At 36.2% G+C, this 22,435-nt stretch overlaps 1 protein-coding gene across 1 annotated transcript; it reads left to right on the top strand.

Annotated features, from left to right (window-relative positions):
• Positions 1 to 7,963: 7,963 nt before the first annotated feature.
• On the top strand, positions 7,964 to 21,688 carry LOC137956236 (sm-like protein LSM1B). The gene is made up of 5 exons (XM_068803627.1): positions 7,964 to 8,526; positions 20,750 to 20,818; positions 20,909 to 21,024; positions 21,110 to 21,172; positions 21,264 to 21,688. Exons 1-5 carry the CDS (start codon positions 8,466 to 8,468, stop codon positions 21,339 to 21,341), a joined length of 387 nt encoding a protein of 128 aa, XP_068659728.1. The 5' UTR covers positions 7,964 to 8,465; the 3' UTR covers positions 21,342 to 21,688.
• The last annotated feature ends 747 nt before the right edge of the window (positions 21,689 to 22,435 follow it).

Raw genomic sequence — 22,435 nt, 5'->3', positions numbered from 1 at the left:
AAATAGATCATATACCTAAATAGATAATTAACATAAACAAACATGGTTACTACCCTAATAAGTAATTTAATGTAGTATGAAAATATATTAATATACTAATTAATTACTTACATAAGATGTTTCATTAATAAATTAAGATAGATTGTAGTTTAGTCTAAATTAATAAAATAATTACGTGTGACAATTAATTGGTGTACAAATTAATTATGAAAATAGATAAATAAAAAGTAAAAAAATAAAAATAATGAATATAATAAATAAATAAATAAAATATTTTATTAATAACATAAGATATATTTTACATAGTATAAATTAATAATATATTTCACAAAATTAAAAATCATTAGTTTAATTAATGATAAAAATAGAATAATTAAACAAAAATACTTGATCAATTGCTTACTTTAACAATATTTTAATTACCACTTTTAAATCACTAATTTGATATAGTAATAAAAATAATTAATATAATAAATAAGTAAATAAATATAATATAATATAATATTTTATTAATAACATAAGATAGATTTTTACATAGTTTAAATTAATATTATATTTCCTAAAAATTATATTTTTATTAGTTTAATTAATTATAAAAAATAAAATAATTAAAAAAATACTTGATCAAATGCAGACTTTAACAATATTTTAATTACCACTCTTAAATCACTAATTTAATATAGTATTAAAAATAATGAATATAATAAATAAATAAATATAATATTTTATTAATAGCATAAGATAGATTTTTAGGTAGTATAAATTAATAATATATTCCCACAAATAAAAAAATTATTAGTTTAATTATTTATAATAAAATAAAATAAAATAAATAAACAAAAATACTTGATAATGAACTGAATTAATAATGAGCGAGAGCGAGAGCATCAAAAGCTGAGTGAGATCCACTTTTGCGAGCCGAGAAGCGAGTTCAAGTGGATGAACCTGTTCATCTACTTGAACCAACACCGGATGTGTGCAGTAACGCATTCATGTCAAGTGACAGTGTAATATAATTCGCTTTCACTTGACCCAGAGGCGCACTAATAGGCCCTTAGGTAAGATAATCCAAAGGATAACACAACCAACGGAAGATAAAAAATCGTGCAAAAAAAAACACCTTTTTTTAAAAATAATCCTGCTCTTAATAACCAGAAAATCAGCCTTTGTTGAGCTCTTTAGAGAGAAAAATATACAAACAACATCATAAACCAGTCTTGAACGAATTTAATCATGTTTTGATCACAATAATCCTCTTATACATAAAGAGGACAAAAAATAACTTTATCCAACATATATTTTTCTAGGAGAGAAAATCAAACTTATGATAATCCAACATAAGCTTAAACCGAGCATTCTCTTGCATGAAAAATACACCGAGCACGTAAACATTATCATGTATGAGATGAAGCACACATCTTTTATCCAGAGGAGAAACAAACATTTTGCCAAGATCAAGACATTATTAGAATCATCTCATGAAGGGTAGAAAATAAAAGACACTTATCTTGTTTGTCGAGCCTTGCTTCACTAACAACAATACATGAAGTTTGATAAAAGCTTACTTAATCACCACCTTAATGCTCTGATACCATGTTGGATTTAGGATCTCATGATAAGATCCTCAAATAGAGGATGAGAAGGAAGAGAGGAAGATGAAGAATAGAAGAAAGAAGAGGAAGAAAGAAGAAGAAGAGAGATGGCTAAAGAAAGATGGATGTTATGGTCCCAGATCCACAATGTGATTCATAGGGAAGAAGGAGGAGAAGCAAGTCAAGCTCGAAGGGGAGCTTGAAACCCTGGGTTCATTGAGGAGAATGCCGATCCTTGGGTTCGTTGAGGAGAATGTCGATCCTTGTTTTTGGAAGATCAAGACTTGCCTATTTCATTCCAGGGCGTCCCTTAATTAGGACTCGTGGCCACAAGGTTCAGAGAATTACAATTTTGCCCCTCCATGGCATTTAACTTGAAAAGTAAACTAATTGACTAAATAACTGACTCAACCCGGGTAATTGACTCAGCCACGACGTCTGCATGACTCGGCCCGCTATTGGGTTCATAACATTACACCCCCCCTTAGAGAACGAGTTTGTCCGCAAACTCAAAGGCAAGATAGGTTGGGCAGAATGTCTGCACATCTTCCCAGGTGGTAGCATCACGACTTGTGTCAGCCCACTGGACAGGGACCTCCAAAAAAAACTTCTGGAATAGATGCTAGGACTAGCACAAGCAGCTAGTAGCCATGAAAGAAGCAAGTGAGGGGCCCGCATCGATAGGCCATTGAACAACAAGATCTGTCCGCACTTTGTTTGCACATTGTAGGCCGCTTTAATCAATTCAGTTGAGAGCTTTTGTTCCTCATCCTGTGTGATGGTGTGAATACTAGAAGGTTGCTCGTCTGCATAAATTTGGTAGTTGTCGTCTTGCACCACTTGGAAAAACCATTGTGCACACTCTTCCATACTTGCTGGACTATGTGCTCCATCCAAACAGAAAACGAGGCCTCCAACTAATGTACAACTACCCTCACTTTGTGTAGCATTATGTGGGTCAAATATCACCTGTGCTCGATCTTGTAATTTGGCCATTACAAGCCCTTCTACAAACTCCGCAGCTAGATAGCTCTAGGGCAGGTCTATGTCTTGAATGTGTCCCAGTTTTTGAATCCATGTATGACCGAGGGTAAGGGCAAGTTCTGCAGTTAGACACCAGTGGTTCCTTTGAAGTCCAAGTCGCCGATCATTAAGCAAGCCCATGGCCAAAGGGGGAGCTATTTGTAAAGGCACACATAGGTGAGCGGCCTTGTTCTCACTTACTGTCATTGATTCTACTAGTTGAGAAACAGTAAATGCTGCCAGTTCATCCTTTAATAGGCTTGCTTGCTCTCCAGTAATTGCACCAGGAATATGTCTGAGGATATGCATATGGTAAGATCCTAGGTAAGATATTCCACTGACCACTGGTTGCTACCACACTTTAGTTGCATCAAATTTTCCTCCTCAACAATGGAAACATCTACCTGTGCTGCTGCCAATATCTTGAAACCCAGTAATGTACAGAATCTGAAGTAGTTTGATATGGGCACATTTGCAAATATGTTCTCCTGCAATCTATCCCATTACCACCAGAAGTATGCAAGGACCTTTTGACGAATTGCACCGCCTATAAACGGTGATGACACATATACTGCATTTTCTTCGAATTCTGCAGTATCAACTCTAGTTTCTGGATTGCTTACACTGATGAGAAAATTATTTCCAACAATGACAAACTGGTTAAGTTGATGGCTGAGCACACCTTCCACTAGTGTGCAATCAGAGGCCGCAACAACCTTTTGTATACCTTCTCTCATGTCATTGTGTTGTCGACAACCAACCTTCCCCAAATAGACAGATTGCTGCCCTTTGATTCCTAAGCCCAGAAATCTGATCTCGATTTCTGCATTTTTTGTGACAGCGACGGTTATTTCATTGGCAACGATACGGTCTGCATATGGAGATGGTGGGCTTTGCCTGATTAATGATTCGGTAGAGAGTATTTCTTCCATCCAAGCAACTTCTTTTGTGAGGAGTAAATTGGTAGCATTAGAAGTCTCAAAGACAAACTGGGCAACATCCAGTCCAATAAATATGGGCGCATCTATAGAGAACTCTTCTAGTGCCCGATGTAGGTCCTGAAATTAGCAGTTGACTGGACATCTTGTCAAAGTTCAACATGAAGTGTCCATTGTATCTGAAATCTCCGGGCCAATGATGTTTTGGTGACAGTGCAGTAGGGTTGTGGACACAGAAATTGAGATGGTTCTGTATATCTTAAGCCACCTGGACAAAGTCTCAATAAACATGGGCAGCATACTGTAGCCATCCTTCAGATTCATTTCTTGCCTTCTTCAACATATCTTTCAGCACATGATCATAACTAAGCAGGGTACTCACTTTAGAAGTTTCAAATCCAGACATCCCAAGCTTCTACTCTATGTCCTAAAGTACATCAAACACCTCACCAGACATCAATTCCATGTTCTTCAAGATCTCTACCACTGCTGTTTGAATCCCTTTCTGATGACACTGGTCATTAAGTTTCAAATTCAGAGGTGAGTGATGAAGGAAGGCCACCACGCTGACTGCAATGACAGCAGTAATTTTAGTGGTCATTATCATCTCAGGTCCAATATCTTCACAAATGGCATGAGAATGAAGAACATTGGTGTTGTTCTCAACAATAATAGGACTTTTGAGCACAGACACCCCATATTCCCCATTTCTTTTCGGCCCTTTCTCAAACATAAGAGTTACAATTGCATTGACCCATTAGCAATGGCATTCAGCTCCCTCCAACACATTCTAGAAATTCCAACACTTTTTCCATCAGGCAATTGATTTAGAGACAACAATAGAAAAGGATAGTCATTAACAGCAAACTCCATGCTCTTGTATATGTTTGTCATGTTTTCAATAAAAGGGGCAGACCTTACCTCTTGATATGTATATGGAAACTTGCAAGTGGAAATGTGCACGATTTCAACCCTGCACCCAACTCTTGTCTTAATTCTTCTTAGCATTTCGACATACATCTTGCAAGCTACATCGATCCCACAACTAGTTGCAACCTCCTTGAATTTTAGATCACCCACAAATGTTGACCATCCACAAACATGAGACTGCGTATTTTTGTCCTTTTACTGAACCTTATGGTTCCTACTCTCACACTTTAAAATTGCCTGACCAACACTTGCGAATTCCATAATTCTGTTGACTACACCAATATGACCCTTTTGCAACAATGAACTCATCTGCTGTTTCACAGCTTTGGACGGAGCGAGACAGAGATTAGTCAGAGCGGAGTATGCCCCAATAGCATTCCAGAATAGAGTAGCATTCCAGAATAGAGTAAGCACTTCAATAATTTTTACATGCAGGGCTAAAGGAAGGTGTCGAAGCTCTAAGGCAATCTTGAATTGTTCGTCAGTGAGAACCATGGCGTTCCAAACCTCAGCCTCAATCGACACATTTGCTTTTCTGAAGTTGTCAAAAAAGGAGACCAGCAGCGGAAGGAACATCACCCCCACCAATGATTCCAACACTAAACTTCAGTTTCTCATTAATTTCATCTTCCGCCACAACAACCATTTCCAATTCGAAATTAAAGTCTCTGGATTTTTTGTCTTTCCTGTTCTCATCTATGTACACTCCCCATCAATTTAACAACGATCTCTCCCCAGCACCATTATCGCCGATAATACTTACCTTGCGAAGCTTTTGCCGCTGGTGAATAGCAGCAACAATGTTGACAAAGGAGGCATCTGGCCGAACAGAAACCTGCAAACCCACACCATGCTTTTTCGGAGAGATTTGGGGTCGAACGCCTACGGAATGGATGAAATTATTCGCCGAGACAGAGGTTTCATCGTCCTCTACTGGAACAATGATTTTCCCCTCTAAATCCTTATCAAGTTGTGTTTCTATTTCGGCCCCTCTCTCAGACATTTCATTGAAAATCTGTCGTATATCATCACACATTGCAGAAATTAACTCTACGCGCCCTGTTGCAAAATAATCACGTATTGCAGAAATTCTTTCTGTGCGTCCAGCCTGATGTACACCTTGTCCATTCGAAGGTGCCCTTTCCCCCTCTCGTGGGGTTGGTGTTCTTCCTGAAATCATGTCATATACCCGATTCGTTACTACTTCAACTTGTTGAGATACCGCTTGAGAGACTCGGCTATCCAGCAGTGTTGCTAATCGGCTGGCGTTAACCATTTCTGTGAACCTTGCGAGTAAATCCTCATGGCTTGAAGACTCCCCCATATTTACCTGCTCTGATGCCAAATTATTATGGTCCCAGATCCACAATGCGATTTGTAGAGAAGAAGGAGGAGAAGCAAGTCAAGCTCGAAGGGGAGCTTGAAACCCTGGGTTCATTGAGGAGAACACCGATCCTTGGGTTCGTTAAGGAGAACGCCGATCCTTGTTTTTGGAAGATTAAGACTTGCCTATTTCATTCCAGGGTGTCCCTTAAATATGACTCATGACCACAAGGTTCAAAGAATTATAATTTTGCCCCTCCATGGCATGTAACTTGAAAAGTAAACTAATTGACTAAATAACTGACTCAACCTGGGTAATTGACTCAGCCACGATGTCTACATGACTCGGCCCACTGTTGGGTTCATAACAATGGAGCTCGAGAGAGCTTGGGAGAAGAGAGAGACGGCTAGAGACAAATTTGAGAGAAGAGGGGAGACTTAATGATCTACCCCTTCCTTGCGCCTCTAGTTATAGTTTATGAAGGAAGGTTACAATAACTACAATGCCTTTAGGGCTACAAATTTTCAAAAAGAAAAGACATAAGTAGACATACATTATCTTACATAATTACACCCATGTGACATCCTTATGAGAAGATTATTTAATTACCCTTTGTGCCACCACCTTGACGTGAGTAAGGTTATTATCTTAATGGCATCTTGAGGTGTCTTCCAAAAAAGAAGTATGGAAATTTAGAAATTTAAACAATGGTTAATCTATTCAAACTTTCAATTTCAACAACTCTTTCTCCATATCTAACTAACCATGCATAGATCAAACAAAACACGAAATTACAAAAACTTAAACAACATATAGTTCACTCAACCCTCAATCTCGGCAACCCTTTCTCCATATCCAACTAAACATGCATAGATCAAACATAACAAAAACATTATAGAAAATTAAACAACATTTAATCTATTCAATATCCATTTCATTAATTCTTGCTTCATATCCAACTAAATCTTATATAAACCCAACATGAGTATGACATTCCAGAAATTAACCATCTTAATCCAACTCAGGTCATCAATTTCAGTAACCCACACTCCATATACGAGTAACCATACCTAAATTGAACAGATATATGGAATTCCAAATATTAAATAACTTAAATCCAATTAAAACCTTCAATTTCAGTAATCCACTCCTCCCTACTCAACTAATCATGCTTAAATTGAACAAATACCTACAATTCTTGCAAGTAAAACAATTCCCATCTAACTCAAATCTTCAATTTCAATGCTCCATACTCCACACTCAAGTAACTATGCTTAAATTAAACAAAAAATATGAAATTAAAGCAATTAAAACAACACCCATCTATCCTAGATCTGCAAATTCAATGCATCATACTCCATACTCAACTAATTATGCTTAAATTGAACAAAAAACAACACACATCTATCCAAGATCTTCAATTTCAATGCTCCATACTCCATACTCATCTAATTATGCTTAAATTGAACAAAAAACAAAAAAATTTAGCAATTAAAATAACACCCGTCTATCTCAGATCTTCAATTTCAATGCTTCATACTCCATACTCAACTAATTATGCCAAAATTGGATAGAGAGATGAAATTTTAGAAATTAAGCGAATTAAAAAATCGAACTGAGACCTTCAATTCGAGTAATCCATACTCAACACTCAACCATTCATGCATAAATCAAACTATAAAATTTCAGAAATTTAAACAACCCTAATCTAAATCAGAACCCTCGATTTTCAAAATTTCAAGCTTAATACATGGCCATCATGCATGAATAGAATTAAACATAAACTTCCAAAACCTAATCATCCTAATCTAAACCAAAACCCACCCATTTCGGAAACCAGTCAACACATGATCAATCACGCATAAATCGATGATTATGATCTGGGTGTGATAACACTGAAAAATTATTGGGAAGAAAATAATGAAATTTGAATAGCAGGGTTAACTATAACTATTATGAGTAAATTATCAGTCGTAATTAAAACCTTCCACAATATGGAGAACTTTCCATTATAATACGACGCTAAACACGTGCTTGTGGCACTGACTCGTGCGGTGTTCAAGTTCAGCGTATGTACCAGCGAATAGTAGAGAAAGATTTAGTTGTATACCGCAGTGGTAGACTTTTTAAATGCCTTCGGTCAAAGAGATTTTACACTTGTCCGAGAGCAGTCAGTAGACGAGTGGAGGTCGTGTCTTTGCAAAAGCAGCCTGCGCTAAGCCGATCGGAAGGCAGATCCAAACCCTAGCGTAGTACCTTGAAAAACATACAACCCCACCTACTCTCAGCCAAAGTTGCTTTAGTGTCAACCATTTTTTCAGTTATTTATTGCCTCTTTTTCCGGGAACTATTGGATTCTGGTTATTCATTTTTATTCAACGAAACTCTTTTTGTTCTGGGATTCTGAATTATAGGAAGCCGATCTGGAGCTGGAGTTTTTCCTCTCGAGTGCTTTGGCGGCTTAGGGTTTTAATGGTGTTGGATCTACATCGGAATTTCTATTAGAACTTGGGTTTTTTATGCAATAGTACTTGTTGAAATTCGGCCTGAATTGGGTGGAGGTTAGCGTTTGCTCGAGAATCGAGTTGCCAATGCCATTTGAAACGGTTTTGGAAGAATTTTCGGCAATTTTTGAAGGACCGAAAAAGTTTGATTTCGATGTCTTGGGCAGGGCCTGAAGATATATTTCTTTCCACCTCGCTTGCGAGCTACCTTGACAGTAAGCTCTCTCTCTTTCTCCACTTATACACAGACACGTCCGACAAATACTTTACCTAAGAGTGCTTCCGATTGCATTTGATGTACATGTTTGATCGTTCTTATCCTGTGTGTCTTTGGGATAATTAACTGAACGCATACTCTCAGACGCATGGCATGTTCGGATGAGTTATACACTGCTCAAAGATTATTTATTTATCTGTTTTCTTGAGTTGGTAAGTAACCATAAGAACGTTCTGTCAACTGCATCTGCTTCCATTAAGTCTAACTTTCTGTGCTTGTCTAAATCTAGATGGTATTGTTTCTAATACGTCTTGGCTACGCACATAAACGTTGCTCACTTGACGTGTGTATAATTTTTTTTTAATCGTGGAAGAATATTTCCAGTTTACAATTATCTATTGATTGATTTTAACTCTGCATCTGTTTCCAAAAAAAAATAAAAAACCTTGAATGTGTTTGGTGTCTCAAGTATAATAAGGTTGCTCTCTGTCTCTCCAAAAAAAATGGTTCTATTATCTTTCAAATAGAAATGGTTCCATCAACATTTTTTTGTATGTAAAATCAAATCTATGTTTATCTCAACCGGTAGAGAACCAAAAAACCTATGATAAAATTGATAATGAAAGGATTAGTAGGAATTGGTTTTTAATTAAAAACCTAGCCTCCATAACGCTATGATCAAGAGACTTAGTCTGCATAAAATGCCAATCTGGTCTACTCATATTTATTCTTTAATTAATAAAAGATAATTTGGTTTTGATGAATACTTCCACTCTCTAGTTTGCCTTATTTGCAGCTAGTCATCTTTGCAAATTGTGTATTTGTGTTGTTGTTCTTCGGCCTGGTAGAGACTTTTGGATTTACTTCTTTTTATACTAGTTTCTTCTGAAAGATTGCCATGGTGAGATATGTACCCTCCACATACTCTTAGATGTTTTGTTTCTTACTTAATACCTGTGCACCTCCACCTGGTCCTTTTTGTGGTTGTGTCTGGAGTAATTCAAAATTTCCCCTTTCTTATGACTAGCTGCATGCCTATATCAACGGTTGTGCAGAGCCCTTTGGCTGGCACCAGATGGTAGAAGTTAAAAAACCTTCACTAATTGGAGGTTTTAAAAATGTTTAAAAAGGAGTTGGCATGGTGCAGATTTGATATATGTGTTTACTAATCTGTAGGATACTCTGTGCAGCTCCAAAAGTATGTGCTATTTCTTTTCGAGGATTTAGTTGTAATTTGTCAAACTAGGTATTATGATCTTACTTCCTGTCTCAATATTTTCTTTTTTGCTCCCTTTTATTCTTCTAGGACTTTGTTTAGTGCCTAGAAACTTCTGTGTCCACGATAATGTATTGTCTGCTATGCTCTTAAGATGAGGTTGAATTTGAAATCATCAGCCGCTAACTTGCCAATTTTGATTTATGGCTGTTGGGGCTCACATGCAAGCTGTCTATGCCATAAAGTAAACTGTTCTAAGGTGTGCACCCTTTGGGTTGGCGCCGTTGGCTGGACTCCAATTATTCTCTATTAACTTTTAAGATATTTGAAACTATAAATTACAGCTATTTAAAACATGAGGTATATGGCCCTGGTTGTGCAAACTAGACTGCTCTGATGAGATGCATTGCAATCATTTTTAAGGGACTTTTAAAATTATATTATGGAATCCCTTAAAGGGGCTCATGAGTATGACTAAGCGTGGAATATTGAGAGAAATAGGGTTGAGAGAGAGGATAAGAAGAGAGGAGGAGGCGACAACCTTTTTGGAGAAGGCTTATGCACTTTATGCACTTGATTAGGGTGAGGCATGAGCCCCCCTAACCCTTTTATATTAACTTCAATAAGTTGTAGAGGAAAAGACTCCTCTACCTCTCTAATAGAGACACCTTATATCTTCATATATACAAGTCCAAAAATTATGAAAATTGGACCATAGGCACTTCTAAACTTCCTGAAACTAATGATACTCTTCTAGATAAAATCCGAATATTGTGAAATGATCAAATTACCCTTCCAATACATTTAACACTCCACCTTAAGCTTGAACATATAGATCAAGTAGTCGCAGCTTGTTACAGAAAGCCTTGTACACTTGCTTGCCCGACGTTTTAGTGAACACGTCATCAAGTTGAACACTTGATCGGATATATGGAGTATCAACTTCCTTCTTCATTACTGTATCTCTAATGAAATGACAGTCCACTTCAATATGTTTGGTTCTCTCTTGAAACACTAGGTTAGTAGCAATACAAATGGCAACTTGATTATCATAATACATTGTCATTGGCATATGGACATGTAGATTTAGCTCCGGTAGCATTAATTTCACCCACTTCATTTCATTGACTATATGGGCCAGTGCCCTGTATTCCGCTTCAACACTTGACTGAGCTAGTGCATTCTATTTCTTGCTAGGTTACCTCCCACGAAAACACAGTTAACCAGTAATAGACTTTCTATCTACCTTAGAGCCTGCATAGTTAGCATTTGAGAAGGCTTTTATTTTCATATGATTGTGAGAACTAAAAAATAATCCTTTTCCTGGAGACTCCAAGTACCGCAATATTCTCTTAGTTACCTCTAAGTGAACCTTGCCTGGGCATTCCATGAACTGGCTTACCACACTTATGACAGTTGCATAAATCAGCTTCCCAACTAATCTTTAAAATATAGTCTTATCCTTGAGTTCTTCACTTTGCTCATCATGAAGATTATTTCTAAATTCCATGGGCTTTTCTACAAGCTTTGCACCTAGTACACTATACTCCTATAGCATGCTAGTGACATACTTTCTCTTTATCAACACAATACTGGTCCTGCTTCTACTTCTATCGCAAGAAAACCTCTAATCTTTTGTTTGAAAATGTTTTGCCAATTTTCGTTTTTCTTCTTCAATACCTTGAACTTCATGTCCTGACAAAACAATGTTATCAACATACACAAGTAGAACCACAATGCTAGAAATTTCTTTATAACAAATAATGAATGATTGCAATGGCTTCGAGAGAATCCAAAAGATAATAGAGGAAACAAATAGAACCCAATTACAATTAAATTACCCTTGTCCTAGAATAATTGAATGATTGAACATAAATAGAAGACTAACATAACTAAAACACCTTCAAGTAAGCTCTTTTGTAAGACTTACTCCTATGTTACTCCTCATAGATTATACCATATTAGTTCTGGCTTTTGTGAGACTTCTTGTTATGAGAGTCATGTAAGACTCTTTCATACTTGTTTTTCAACACTCCTTCTCAAGTTGGAGTTTATAACTTCAGCTTGCAATGAAAAAGATTTTTTTGTCTTCAATCTTCATTGGCTAATTTTTTTTTCATAGATGTAAAATCTTCATCTTTTGTTCACCCCCTTTTTTGAATATTTTGGTCACATAGGAATAACACACCTCTGTCTTGTACTTCTTCAACTTCTCCCCCTCAAGCTAGGGATAAAAAAGACATAAAGACTCAACTTGGACAAAACACAATATGGGAGAAGAAAATCATTCTTAGCCATATTTAGCTCCATACACCAGTCAAAATGGTCATAGTCTGAAACACACTCCGCTCAATTTAAAAGGCGGAAAATGACCCAACTTTAGGGCACAACAAAGATATTACTCACTTTTTAAGGGTAACTCAAACACAAATCACTTCTTGGGTGAAGAATAAAAGACTTGACTTAAGCTGGATGTTGGGCACACTCCTATATTTTTAGGTGGTTGATCTAAGCATTGCTCTGAAGTGATGAAAACACAATAAGATAAACAAAAGAAATCCTAGAGGAAAACAACTTTAACTGGAAGGAGGCGACTATACAACACTCATACTTCTAAACGAATCTAGATTATGACCTTTATTAAAAAAAAAGCTAGGGGAGACTATAACGATAGAACTTGATAAATTTGACTAAGTATAACCTTTTTTTTGGGTGACCACAATTTTTGGAGTTGCCGATGTGGAAGATACACACCTACGTAACAAAAAACGCAAAATTTGAAAACGAAACAAGCAAATCTTGGAGTGATTAATTTTGATCACATCTTGGATTAGAAGAGAAATTTGGCTAAATAACTAGGATTCTAGGAGAAAAGGAAACTCAATTCAATCCAATGCACGGAGAGATAATAGGAGAGAAAATAGGAATAAGGAAAGTTTTTTGGCAGAATTGACCTTTATTTGACATCAATATCTCCCACAATATAGATCAAAATCACAAACCGTTTGTTGCTTAAGAAACTAGACTCCAAGAGCGGTAATTTGATACCTAATTTGACATAAAAAGCTTCATTTTTTGAATATGTTATGACCTTTTTATTTTCTTAATTCTATAGCTTAATGGTTGTCAACTCCAATGTGAATATTTCCTTACATATGGATTAGTTTGACATGAAATTTTCTCCTTGTGAAACTAGATTTGGATACCTTTTATTTTAAGTATAAATTTTCTTCATAAAATTTTTTTTTTTTGAGAGAAAAAATTTGATAGATTTTGGACTCTGTAATTTGGCCAAACTAAATACTCTTTCTTCTTTGGCCAGCATGAAACTCAGATATCTCCCTCTAGAAAACTCAGATTTAGAATTGTTATGATAGGTAAGAAAAATAGACTCATAGATCTATCTTTTAGAATATAATTCTCCATATAAAGTTTCGTTCTTGATGGCCTAAACCGCCTCGAAAGAAGCTTTCTGTTGCTGCTCGAGCCTCTCTTGTAGTCTGACCTTTATTACTTCAAATATCGATCTCTCTTTGTAGAAAGTTGCGATTGCAAAACTTCTTTTTGCATTGGAAAGTAGACTCGAAGATCTTTCCGTCAATATATAATTTGCATATGAAATGGAGGTTCAAACACTAAGAAAACAACAAGTACTGGATTAGGAAAGAAAGAAAAACATATGAAATATAAACCAAAACTACTGGAGATGATAGATCAGAAAATGGGCATATTATCTTAGTGGGTTGACCGAGTCAACTTATAGAACCCACTCTGATACCATGTTGAATTTATGAAAAACAAGAAATACTTCACTAACTTGATGTAATTTGAGTACAATGAGCATCTATTTATAATAGAGAAAATAAGTAGAACCCAATTACAATTAAATTACCTTTATCCCAGTTAAACCTAAATTTAAACACTAAAAGATAAGTCCTAGAACAATTGAACAACTGAACATAAATAGAATAACATAACCAAAATACCTTCAAGTAAATTATTCTGTGAAACTTCCTCCTGTGTGACTCGTCATAGACTCTACCATATTAGTTCTGGCTCTTGTGAGATTTTTTGTTGTGAGAGTCACGTAAGACTCTTTCATACTTGTTCTTCAACACTTTATGAGTACCCCCCTGAGCAACATACCTCCTCTACTAAGTCACTAAACAAGAAGGCATTCTTAATATCAAGCTAGAAGAGTGGCCAATTTTGATTAACAATAAGTGAGGTAAGAATACGAACAATTGTTAAAAGGGCAACTAGAGAGAATGTTTCACACACATCGATTCCATAGTTCCTAGTTTACCCTTTTGTATCTAACTGGGCTTTATACCTTTCAATTGACCCGTCTACTCTATATTTCACTGTGTAGATCTAGCAACACCCCATAATAGTTGCACCAGTAGGAACATCACACAAACTCCAAGTACCTCTATCTGTCAAAGCCTCCGTCTGAACATCTATTGCATGCTTCCATTGAAGAGATAACAAAGCATTCTACACAGAAGAAGGAATGGTATAGGTGGACAAAGACAAGGCAAACTGCTTGTCTTTATCAAAAAAGGCAAACTGCTTGTAACCAGTGGATAAGGAATCAAATGAAACATAACGAGTTAAGGGATGACGAGTAGAAGAATGAACCACTTTACAAAGAGCAATAGGAATATCTAAATTAATTACCTCAGGATCCGGTGATGAAGAAGGTGGTGGATATTGTGAGAGATTGGGAACTAGATCTTGTTGTGAGTTTTGTTGCTTGTGTCCTGCAAGGGTTTTTGAGCAATAATAGATTGTGGCAAACAAAAGACATCTTCCATTGGTACATGAGCAATAACACTAAGAATTGTGGCTGAAGGTGATATGCACTTGTATCATAAGAAGAAAAAAATGGTGCATCCTCAAAGAAAGTCACATTAGCAAACACAAATGTTTTGCAAAGAGAAGGACAAAAATATTTATATTCCTTTTGTATCCTTGAATTCCCAAGAAAAACATACTTGATAGCATGTGGGGACAATTTATCTGTAGAAGCACCAAAAATGGTTTGTGGACAAAGTAGACAAAAAAAAATCCGAGGCAATGAGAATAATGTGTTAGATGGACTCAACACTTGAAGTTGATTCCCAAGCACAAATGAAGTAATTCTGTTAATAAGATAATATGTAGTAAATTTTATATAAAAAAAAAAAGATAATATGTAGTAAGTACAACATCTCTTCAATGTCTTAGGTACATGCATATGAATGAGCAATGTTCAAGCCATTTCTAGTAAATGCCTATTCTTATGCTTTGCTACTCGATTTTATTGTGGAGTAAAGACATAGGAAAACTGATGAAATATGCCATTATTTTGACTAAATGTAGTAAATTTCATGAATTGTATCCCATTGCCAATATGGAGAATCTGAACAAAAGCATAAAATTGATTTTTTATTTCATTGGAAAAACTTGGAATACATCAAACACCTCATACTTCTCATATAGGAGATATGCCCAACTAGTGCGATCGAAGTCATCACTGAAAGAAACAAAGTATTTTTATCCAAACAAACTAGAAACTGGGCATGATCCCCATACATCAGAAGGAATAAATTCAAATGCTCTTTTACTTTTCTTCTGGCTCATTGGAAAAACACTTTGATGATGTTTGTCTAGCTAGCGCGATTTGCATTGAAAAGGCAACTTTGACGGAAAAATAGGAAATAGATAAGTCTTCTCAGGGGGGAGGATGTCCAAGTCGTAGATCCCATTGGAAGGGTGAAATTGCAGCGTGAAGAGTATATGTAAGCAACTAAGATGGTCCTTCCAAATGGTATAGTCCTCATCTCTTACGTGCGGAACCAATTATCTTCCTCATTGTAAAATCCTAAAATCCACAGTGAGAAGGACAAAATGTTATAGAATAGTGCTAAGACTTAGTAATTTGACAAACAAATAATAGGTTATGAGGACGTTTAAGAACAAATAATACAGACTTAATAGGCATAAATGGAGTAGGTGTGACATTACCCACTCCCTAAATAGGTGACACAGACTCATCAGCTAGTGTAATATGCTTAACAAAGAAAGAATCTTTTAGATCAGGGAACAATGATGACATACTTGATATATGAGTAGATGCTCTTAAGTCAATCACCCAAGAGGACCTAGGATGCACATGTAATGCGGACATACTTGAGTTGGTCAGAGTGGCCATAGGAGGTGGAGGCTATGCACTCGATGCTGAGGATGAAGAAGTTGAGCCATGCGTTGAATTAACTGTTGCATCTCATCAGGGGTTCCTTGGAAGATACTACCTATTTGTCCAGTTGAGGGCTTAGTTTGCTCATGAGTTGGTGAATTTGCCCAGGTGGGCTTCCCAAATTCAATTTAGCATTTTTCGGAGTAATGATTGGTGCGTCCACAAGTGTCAAACTTTCACTTGTACCATCTATCAGACCTCGGCCTCTACTAGACCTATCTCGACCTTTGCCTCAATAACTGCTTCCTCGGCCTCTACTAGATTCTAATTGACCAAAGGAATTCATCTGACATATTAACACCCTATAGACATAATTGCAGGCTTTGCCCCCATAACTCGGCAACATGTTGTGGAAAGTGTTAACACATCATCTAAGGCTAACAATTGAGCCATAATTCCATCAAATTCAGATCCCAACCCATCCAAAAATGCTGTAGTAAGAACTTCTTCGTGTTGTTTTCTAAGTTATTTCTCACCAGTAGTGAATGGGTGGAACATATGGACTTTCTGCATAATATCTTTCAGTTCACTTTAATATCCAATGACTGACCTGTCCCCCCTTTTAAGGCTGAAGAGTCTAGCATAGAGTTCATAAACCCTGGACTGGTTACTCACTTGAGCATATATTGACTCCAAGGATACCCATATCTCTTTGGCGGTTTGACAATTATTAATCTGATTTCTCAACATCGAATCCATGCTATTCAATAGCCAAGTCATTATTTGATTGTTTTCCTATTCCCAATCATTTGTAACGGGGTAGGATGATCATCTTTGATAAATTTGGATTTCTTTTTGGACCAACTCATATAGATGCATCTGTTCAATATCTCAGATGTACAACATCATTTAAAAAAAAAAAAAAATCTCTGATGTAATTAATATGGTTTCCTTCCCATCTAAATTCACAACATCCCTCGATGAGGTAATAATTCATCCACTCAGCCAAAACCAGATTGACTTCAATTAAGTGACAATTTCACTTGTGCGCAGGTATAGCAGCAATAGCTCTTTGGGGGCCACTTTGAGTTAGGTTTAGGGTAAGGTACTGATGTGCGCCAACTCCAAAGACTCCTTTATCAAGAATTTCAGCAATTAATCCAGTAATTGCAACAAATACTCCTAGAATAAGGGATGATGTCAGCCAATTGATAAGTGACACAGGAATTGGAGCACAAAACTGAGTGTGCACAATAAGAAATGGGTCAATCTCACTTCAGCAAACCCTCTTGGGGCAGAAAATAGTCATAAGATTGCTTAATCAGCTGTAAGAACCGTTAATCCTTGGGTTATGGCAGGAAATAACACAAAAAAGATGTGATTTTTACCAACTAAAGCAGATTTCAAATCCCTTCTCTTATGAGGTCGCTGCCTTCGAGAGAGGAGGAATGCTTCAAACGCCTATCTTATGGACAGATCTGCTTTGATACTATGTGAGTTATTGAGAGAAATAGGGTTGAGAGAGAGGAGAAGAAGAGAGGAGGTGGTAGCCTTTTTGGAGAAGGCTTCAGCACTTGATTAGGGTGAGGCACGAGCCCCACTAACCCTTTTATATTAACTGAAGTGAGTTATTGAGGAAAAGACTCCTCTACCCTTATTAACATACACACTTTATTTTTCCATATATACAACTCCAAGATTATGAAAATTGGACCATAGGCACTTCTAAACTTCCTGAAATGACACTCTTCTAGGTACAATCTAAATGTTGTGAAATGACCTAAATACCCATCCAGTACATTTAACACGAGGCTTGTTTCTCCTGGCAAGAAAATAGATGGCCTTCTCCGATGCTTAATCTTGGTGGCTTTTAGATGCATTCTTTGTAGTTGCTTGGATCTGGTATTTTCTGAAATGACTGATGCTGCCATCTCTTAGCGCAGCTGCAGCAAGGTTCTTGTTAGTTTTATCTGATCTATAATCCTGGTTTCATGGTTGTTGAGAGGCTTTATTTTTTTCTTCCTATATTTTTTTGTGTCTTTTTGAGCGATGGTTCATGCGAAAGCATAAGAATGACCTTCCTCATTAGCTGCACAATCTTTTTCCAGTGCAATGACTCGTAAATGCAATTGAATGGGTTCAAATCAAATGTTGATCTTACTGATTCATGGTGTTTCTTTGAAAGTTAGAGGATTTTATATCTTTTGGTGTTCAGTGCCTGATCTGAAGGTGAATGGGGAAATTTGTAATAAAAAGGATTGAATCCGGCCTAGAATTTGTGTTTTTTCATGTCATATAATTCATCTAGCTTTTGCTCTGCGGTTGTCATATATTTTAAGAAATACTTATGATTTGTTATGAATCTTCTCACACCTTTTTTTAATCTGAATGTGTAACCCTTTTTTTTGTTTTTTACTTCTGTTTCTTTTTTTTTAAAAATGTTATCTTTTTTCCTTCCATGTATGTTGCTGCTAAATTAAAAAAAAAAATGAAAATCTTGAAGTCCTCTTGGTTTCTGAAACCATTTATTGAAATTAAATGCTGAATCTTGACCTTTGTAGATTCTCAAATTTATAAGGCCTTCTCTAGATTTAGAATTTTTGGCAATCATGTTGTGATTGTAAGACGTAGAGAGAGAAAGGTCCATATTCTAGTTCTAGCTTGTCAAGGAACATTGTACTTTCGTAATTTGAGGTCATTCAAGTCTTGGGATGTTTGGTTACTTTGATATATGCATTCTAATCAATCACTTCAAAAGAGACAATAGAAAACGAAAAGGAAGAATGAGACAATGTGATGTCCTTCTTAAACACTTAATAAATGATATTTTCTACTAAACATTTTATATTTTTCTCATGTATTAATTATTCCTTGGAGAGAGAATGCTCTCTCAAAGTATAGAATCTTTTGCAAAGCATGTTTTAATATAGGGAAGCTGTCCTTAATTTAGTTTTACAAGTCATGAAACTTTAGGTTTTTTCTATGCGAGTTCATGGATTCAAGTCTCATGGTGTGTTGTGGATGTCTAATCTATGTTTAATTATAAGCGTTATTATGGCCCCTTGTGTCCTTTTGAAAACTTATGTGTTAAAGTTGGGTCCATTTTCTCCCTAAAATGACTATCTGATGTTAGGAGGCCCTTTCCCAAGTAATAAACACATAATTTATCTAATCCTGAGTCAATGTGGGAATATTCTAACACTCCCACTAACATGTTGGTGCTTTTATGGTTCCTATCTAAACAACTCTGGGTGGAGGCTTACATATGCTTCCACTCTAACACTATTTCAAAGTTGGTCTAAGCATCCGGGTCTACACAACCAAACTACGGGCTCAAAACAATGGTCTCGAAAAAGAAAAGGGTCTTGAGATGTGGACAACACAAATGAGATACCAACCAAATGGGCCTTGAATTAGGCCCAGTAGAACAAACATCCTACTTGTTACTTTGTCAAAGCTAAGTCTAAGTCTTTTCCAATATGACTAGTCGGACTTAGGAGGATGTATCTCTTCATTCTCTAGATATTTAATATTTAGTGTCACATGTTTGAGCAAAACTTGATTGTGTTCCTTTAATTTCATTGGATATGCAAGCCATAACTTCAATGACCACATGACTTATCTGTAAGTATCACATTTCTCTCTTCATGCCATTTATGCTGAAAAATTAAATATCAATACATGTATGATAAATGTAATTACCCTCTCACAAGGGTATATTTGTGTTGAGAATGTTCATTTCTGCATCAGGTTATTCACAATCTGATTTATTTTCCTTTCTTCATTCTAAAAAGCCCTTACAGCAAATGCCCAAACATCACTGCATGGGCACATCCAAAAGCACTACTGGTAATGCTCATTGAAAATAAAAAAAGTACTTGAAGCTTTTTCAGAGGTTGTTACAACGGCTGAGCAAATTAATGTGTTCACATTTGGGACTATAGTGGGTTTCGTTCTGAGCATTTGCTACTTTAAAAATTGTCATAGCCATAACCAGTAATAATGAGAACTGAAAAAGATGCATGATGGATTATTTCCTCTACAAAGTTCCAAAGGTTGCTTCAGCAAAATAGGTTATGGATAGGCTTTGGTAAGTTTGGATAGAGCTGGATGGATAGGCTTTAGGATGGTTATGGAGAATGGTTGGGTCAAGGCTCCAGTGATGTTTAAGACTGTTGAATTTATGGAAAAGAGAAATATTTCAATGACTTCATTAACTTATAATAATCAGATAACATAAACCTCTATTTATAATAGAAGAAGGTAGTAGAGTCCAATTACAATAAAACTATCTTTGTCCCATTACACCCAAACTCTTAACACTTAAAAATAAGTCCTGGCATAATTAAATAACTCAATATAGATAAAAGACAAACATAACTCAAACTAGAACTCTTCTAGGACGTGACCATAAGATAAAGATGCTTTTGTGAGTCCTTCTTGATCTTCCAACTTATGTGATAAGGATGCCAGCTCGTGGTAATCATGGTGGGTCCTACTTATGTGCTTGGGCCCATCTTGTGGGCCTTCCTTAGTCGTATAGGCTGGAGCCCATATTCCAACAAAGACTACTATAAATGCACCAGGAAGAAGCCAGACAAGGCTAGTTAGGTGGTACTGCTAAATGTTGTGAAGTTATATTGAGTTCATATTAGGAAAACATGGAAGGAATGATCATATGCTTTCCAAGGGTGACATAATTATTCATCTGGCAGCTTGTGAACGTTTTTGTTTTCTAGATTGTTTGTTCTACATCTATTTTTTTCTGTAATTTATAAACATCGTTGTATTTTTTTTCTAAACAATAATCGGTTCATTCTGCAGAGAAACTTCTAGTTTTGCTAAGGGATGGGAGAAAGCTTTTGGGGACCCTACGTTCCTTTGATCAATTTGGTACCCTCACATTCTCCTCGGCATTGTAGAGATATATTTGCAGTTTAGATTTTTATGTTAATGAAAGTTTTCAATGCTATCTTTTGACAGCAAATGCTGTTCTTGAGGGTGCCTGTGAACGTGTTATTGTTGGAGAACTCTTTTGTGATATTCCGCTAGGATTGTATGTAATAAGAGGGGAGAATGTTGTTCTGATTGGTGAGCTGGTATGTATCTATCTGTTATCTCTATTCTTCTGTTGATTGAGATCTTACTCATTTCTCCTAACGAAAAATGATATGAGATTGGCAGGATCTGGAGAGAGATGAGCTTCCTGCACACATGACCCGTGTTTCAGCAGCGGATATAAAAAAGGTAAAGTGTTTTCTGCCATGTCCTAAGCTAAATGTCTCCAAAGTTCCTCGCAGTTCCCTTGATCACATTTCTTTGTTATCCATCTTTTCAGGCACAGAAAGCAGAAAGGGATGCCTCCGACTTGAAAGGCTCTTTGAGAAAAAGAATGGAATTTCTTGATTTGGATTGATGGAAGTCATTTCTTGCGATCAAGAACTCTACCTTTCGTTTTAATTTTATGACCGTGTTGTCCGCAAATATCATTAAGATCTGATGGGGTGATGAATTTAAGTTCTTGTTGCGTCCATGTCTGGGATCCGAGAAGGTACCTCACGTGCTGTGGCCTTCATCCGAACGCCCTTGTAAAACCCTCCGGCGCTGTCCGTGTTGTTTTAGGACAAAGTGTTGGGGGTTTCTGCTCTCTCTTCTTCGCCTTAGTTCGGACTTGTCTTGTTTTGCGAAATTTACATTTCTTGCTCTCTTCTCAAACAAAGAAAAAAAAAGTAGTCTTTTCTGTTTAATAAATAATATTATATATAGTAAGGGGTCTTGCATAGCGTTCCTCTCTGTTCTCTTTTATCGCGTAATGTTTTAATCGAATTGTTCGATTAAATAAGATGCACTGGCGAGAATGACGCAAGGCCTCAATAATTTTTAAATAACTTTGTTATAATTGTTGACCAATTCCCTAGTTATTTTAAGAAGTCTTAATCAATTGTAGCTTGGCATATAATCCTTATGAGAGACAACATGATGGAAATATGTGATATTTGTCTGATTTTTTTATTTACGAGGATAATATATATATTATTTTCACACCCTATTAAAATTGAATGGCTAAAAAAATAAAAGAACTAATGGATAAAATTTTTAGCCCTAGGTGTCAAAGGAACGAGGAACAATAAAAGGGGGTTAAGTATTAGGATTGGACGTCGAATTGGAGTTCAATTTCATATATAAAGGGGAACTTTCTAGTTAATGTACTAAACTAACCATGGAATTACTATTCATGAGGATCCTAGCACCATTTGTTTTTGTGCTATTCTTAAAATTTTGTTTCAATTTTTTGATGAATTATCTATATCATTGAAAAGTGTTGTATTTTAATATTGGTTTAGTACTTTTATGCAGTTTGATATATGAATGGTGTAGGAGAAAAAGAGAGGTACATCCTCCCCCTTTTTTGTTCAAAGGAGAAGGTGTCTTCACATATAAAAAGTATTGGTCTTAAGATAATTTTGATAATAAAAAATACTTAAGTTACTAATGAGATGCATTAAGTAT

The sequence above is a fragment of the Aristolochia californica genome, unplaced genomic scaffold, assembly GCF_029961685.1.
Source record: "Aristolochia californica isolate CCGP_79_NKW_82.1479 unplaced genomic scaffold, dmAriCali1.0.hap1 SCAF_2, whole genome shotgun sequence".
Taxonomy (NCBI): domain Eukaryota; kingdom Viridiplantae; phylum Streptophyta; class Magnoliopsida; order Piperales; family Aristolochiaceae; genus Aristolochia; species Aristolochia californica.
Note: the sequence above shows the minus strand (reverse complement) of the source record. Positions and strands in the feature narration are given on the sequence as shown.

What these genes read in the sequence shown, in the direction of transcription:
- LOC137956236 (XM_068803627.1), top strand. Translation starts at nt 8,466, where the DNA reads ATGTCTTGGGCAGGGCCTGAAGATATATTTCTTTCCACCTCGCTTGCG. An exon ending in ACGTTCCTTTGATCAATTTG is followed by an intron (nt 20,819 to 20,908) that starts GTACCCTCACAT and finishes ATCTTTTGACAG; the next exon opens with CAAATGCTGTTCTTGAGGGT. An exon ending in CAGCAGCGGATATAAAAAAG is followed by an intron (nt 21,173 to 21,263) that starts GTAAAGTGTTTT and finishes CCATCTTTTCAG; the next exon opens with GCACAGAAAGCAGAAAGGGA.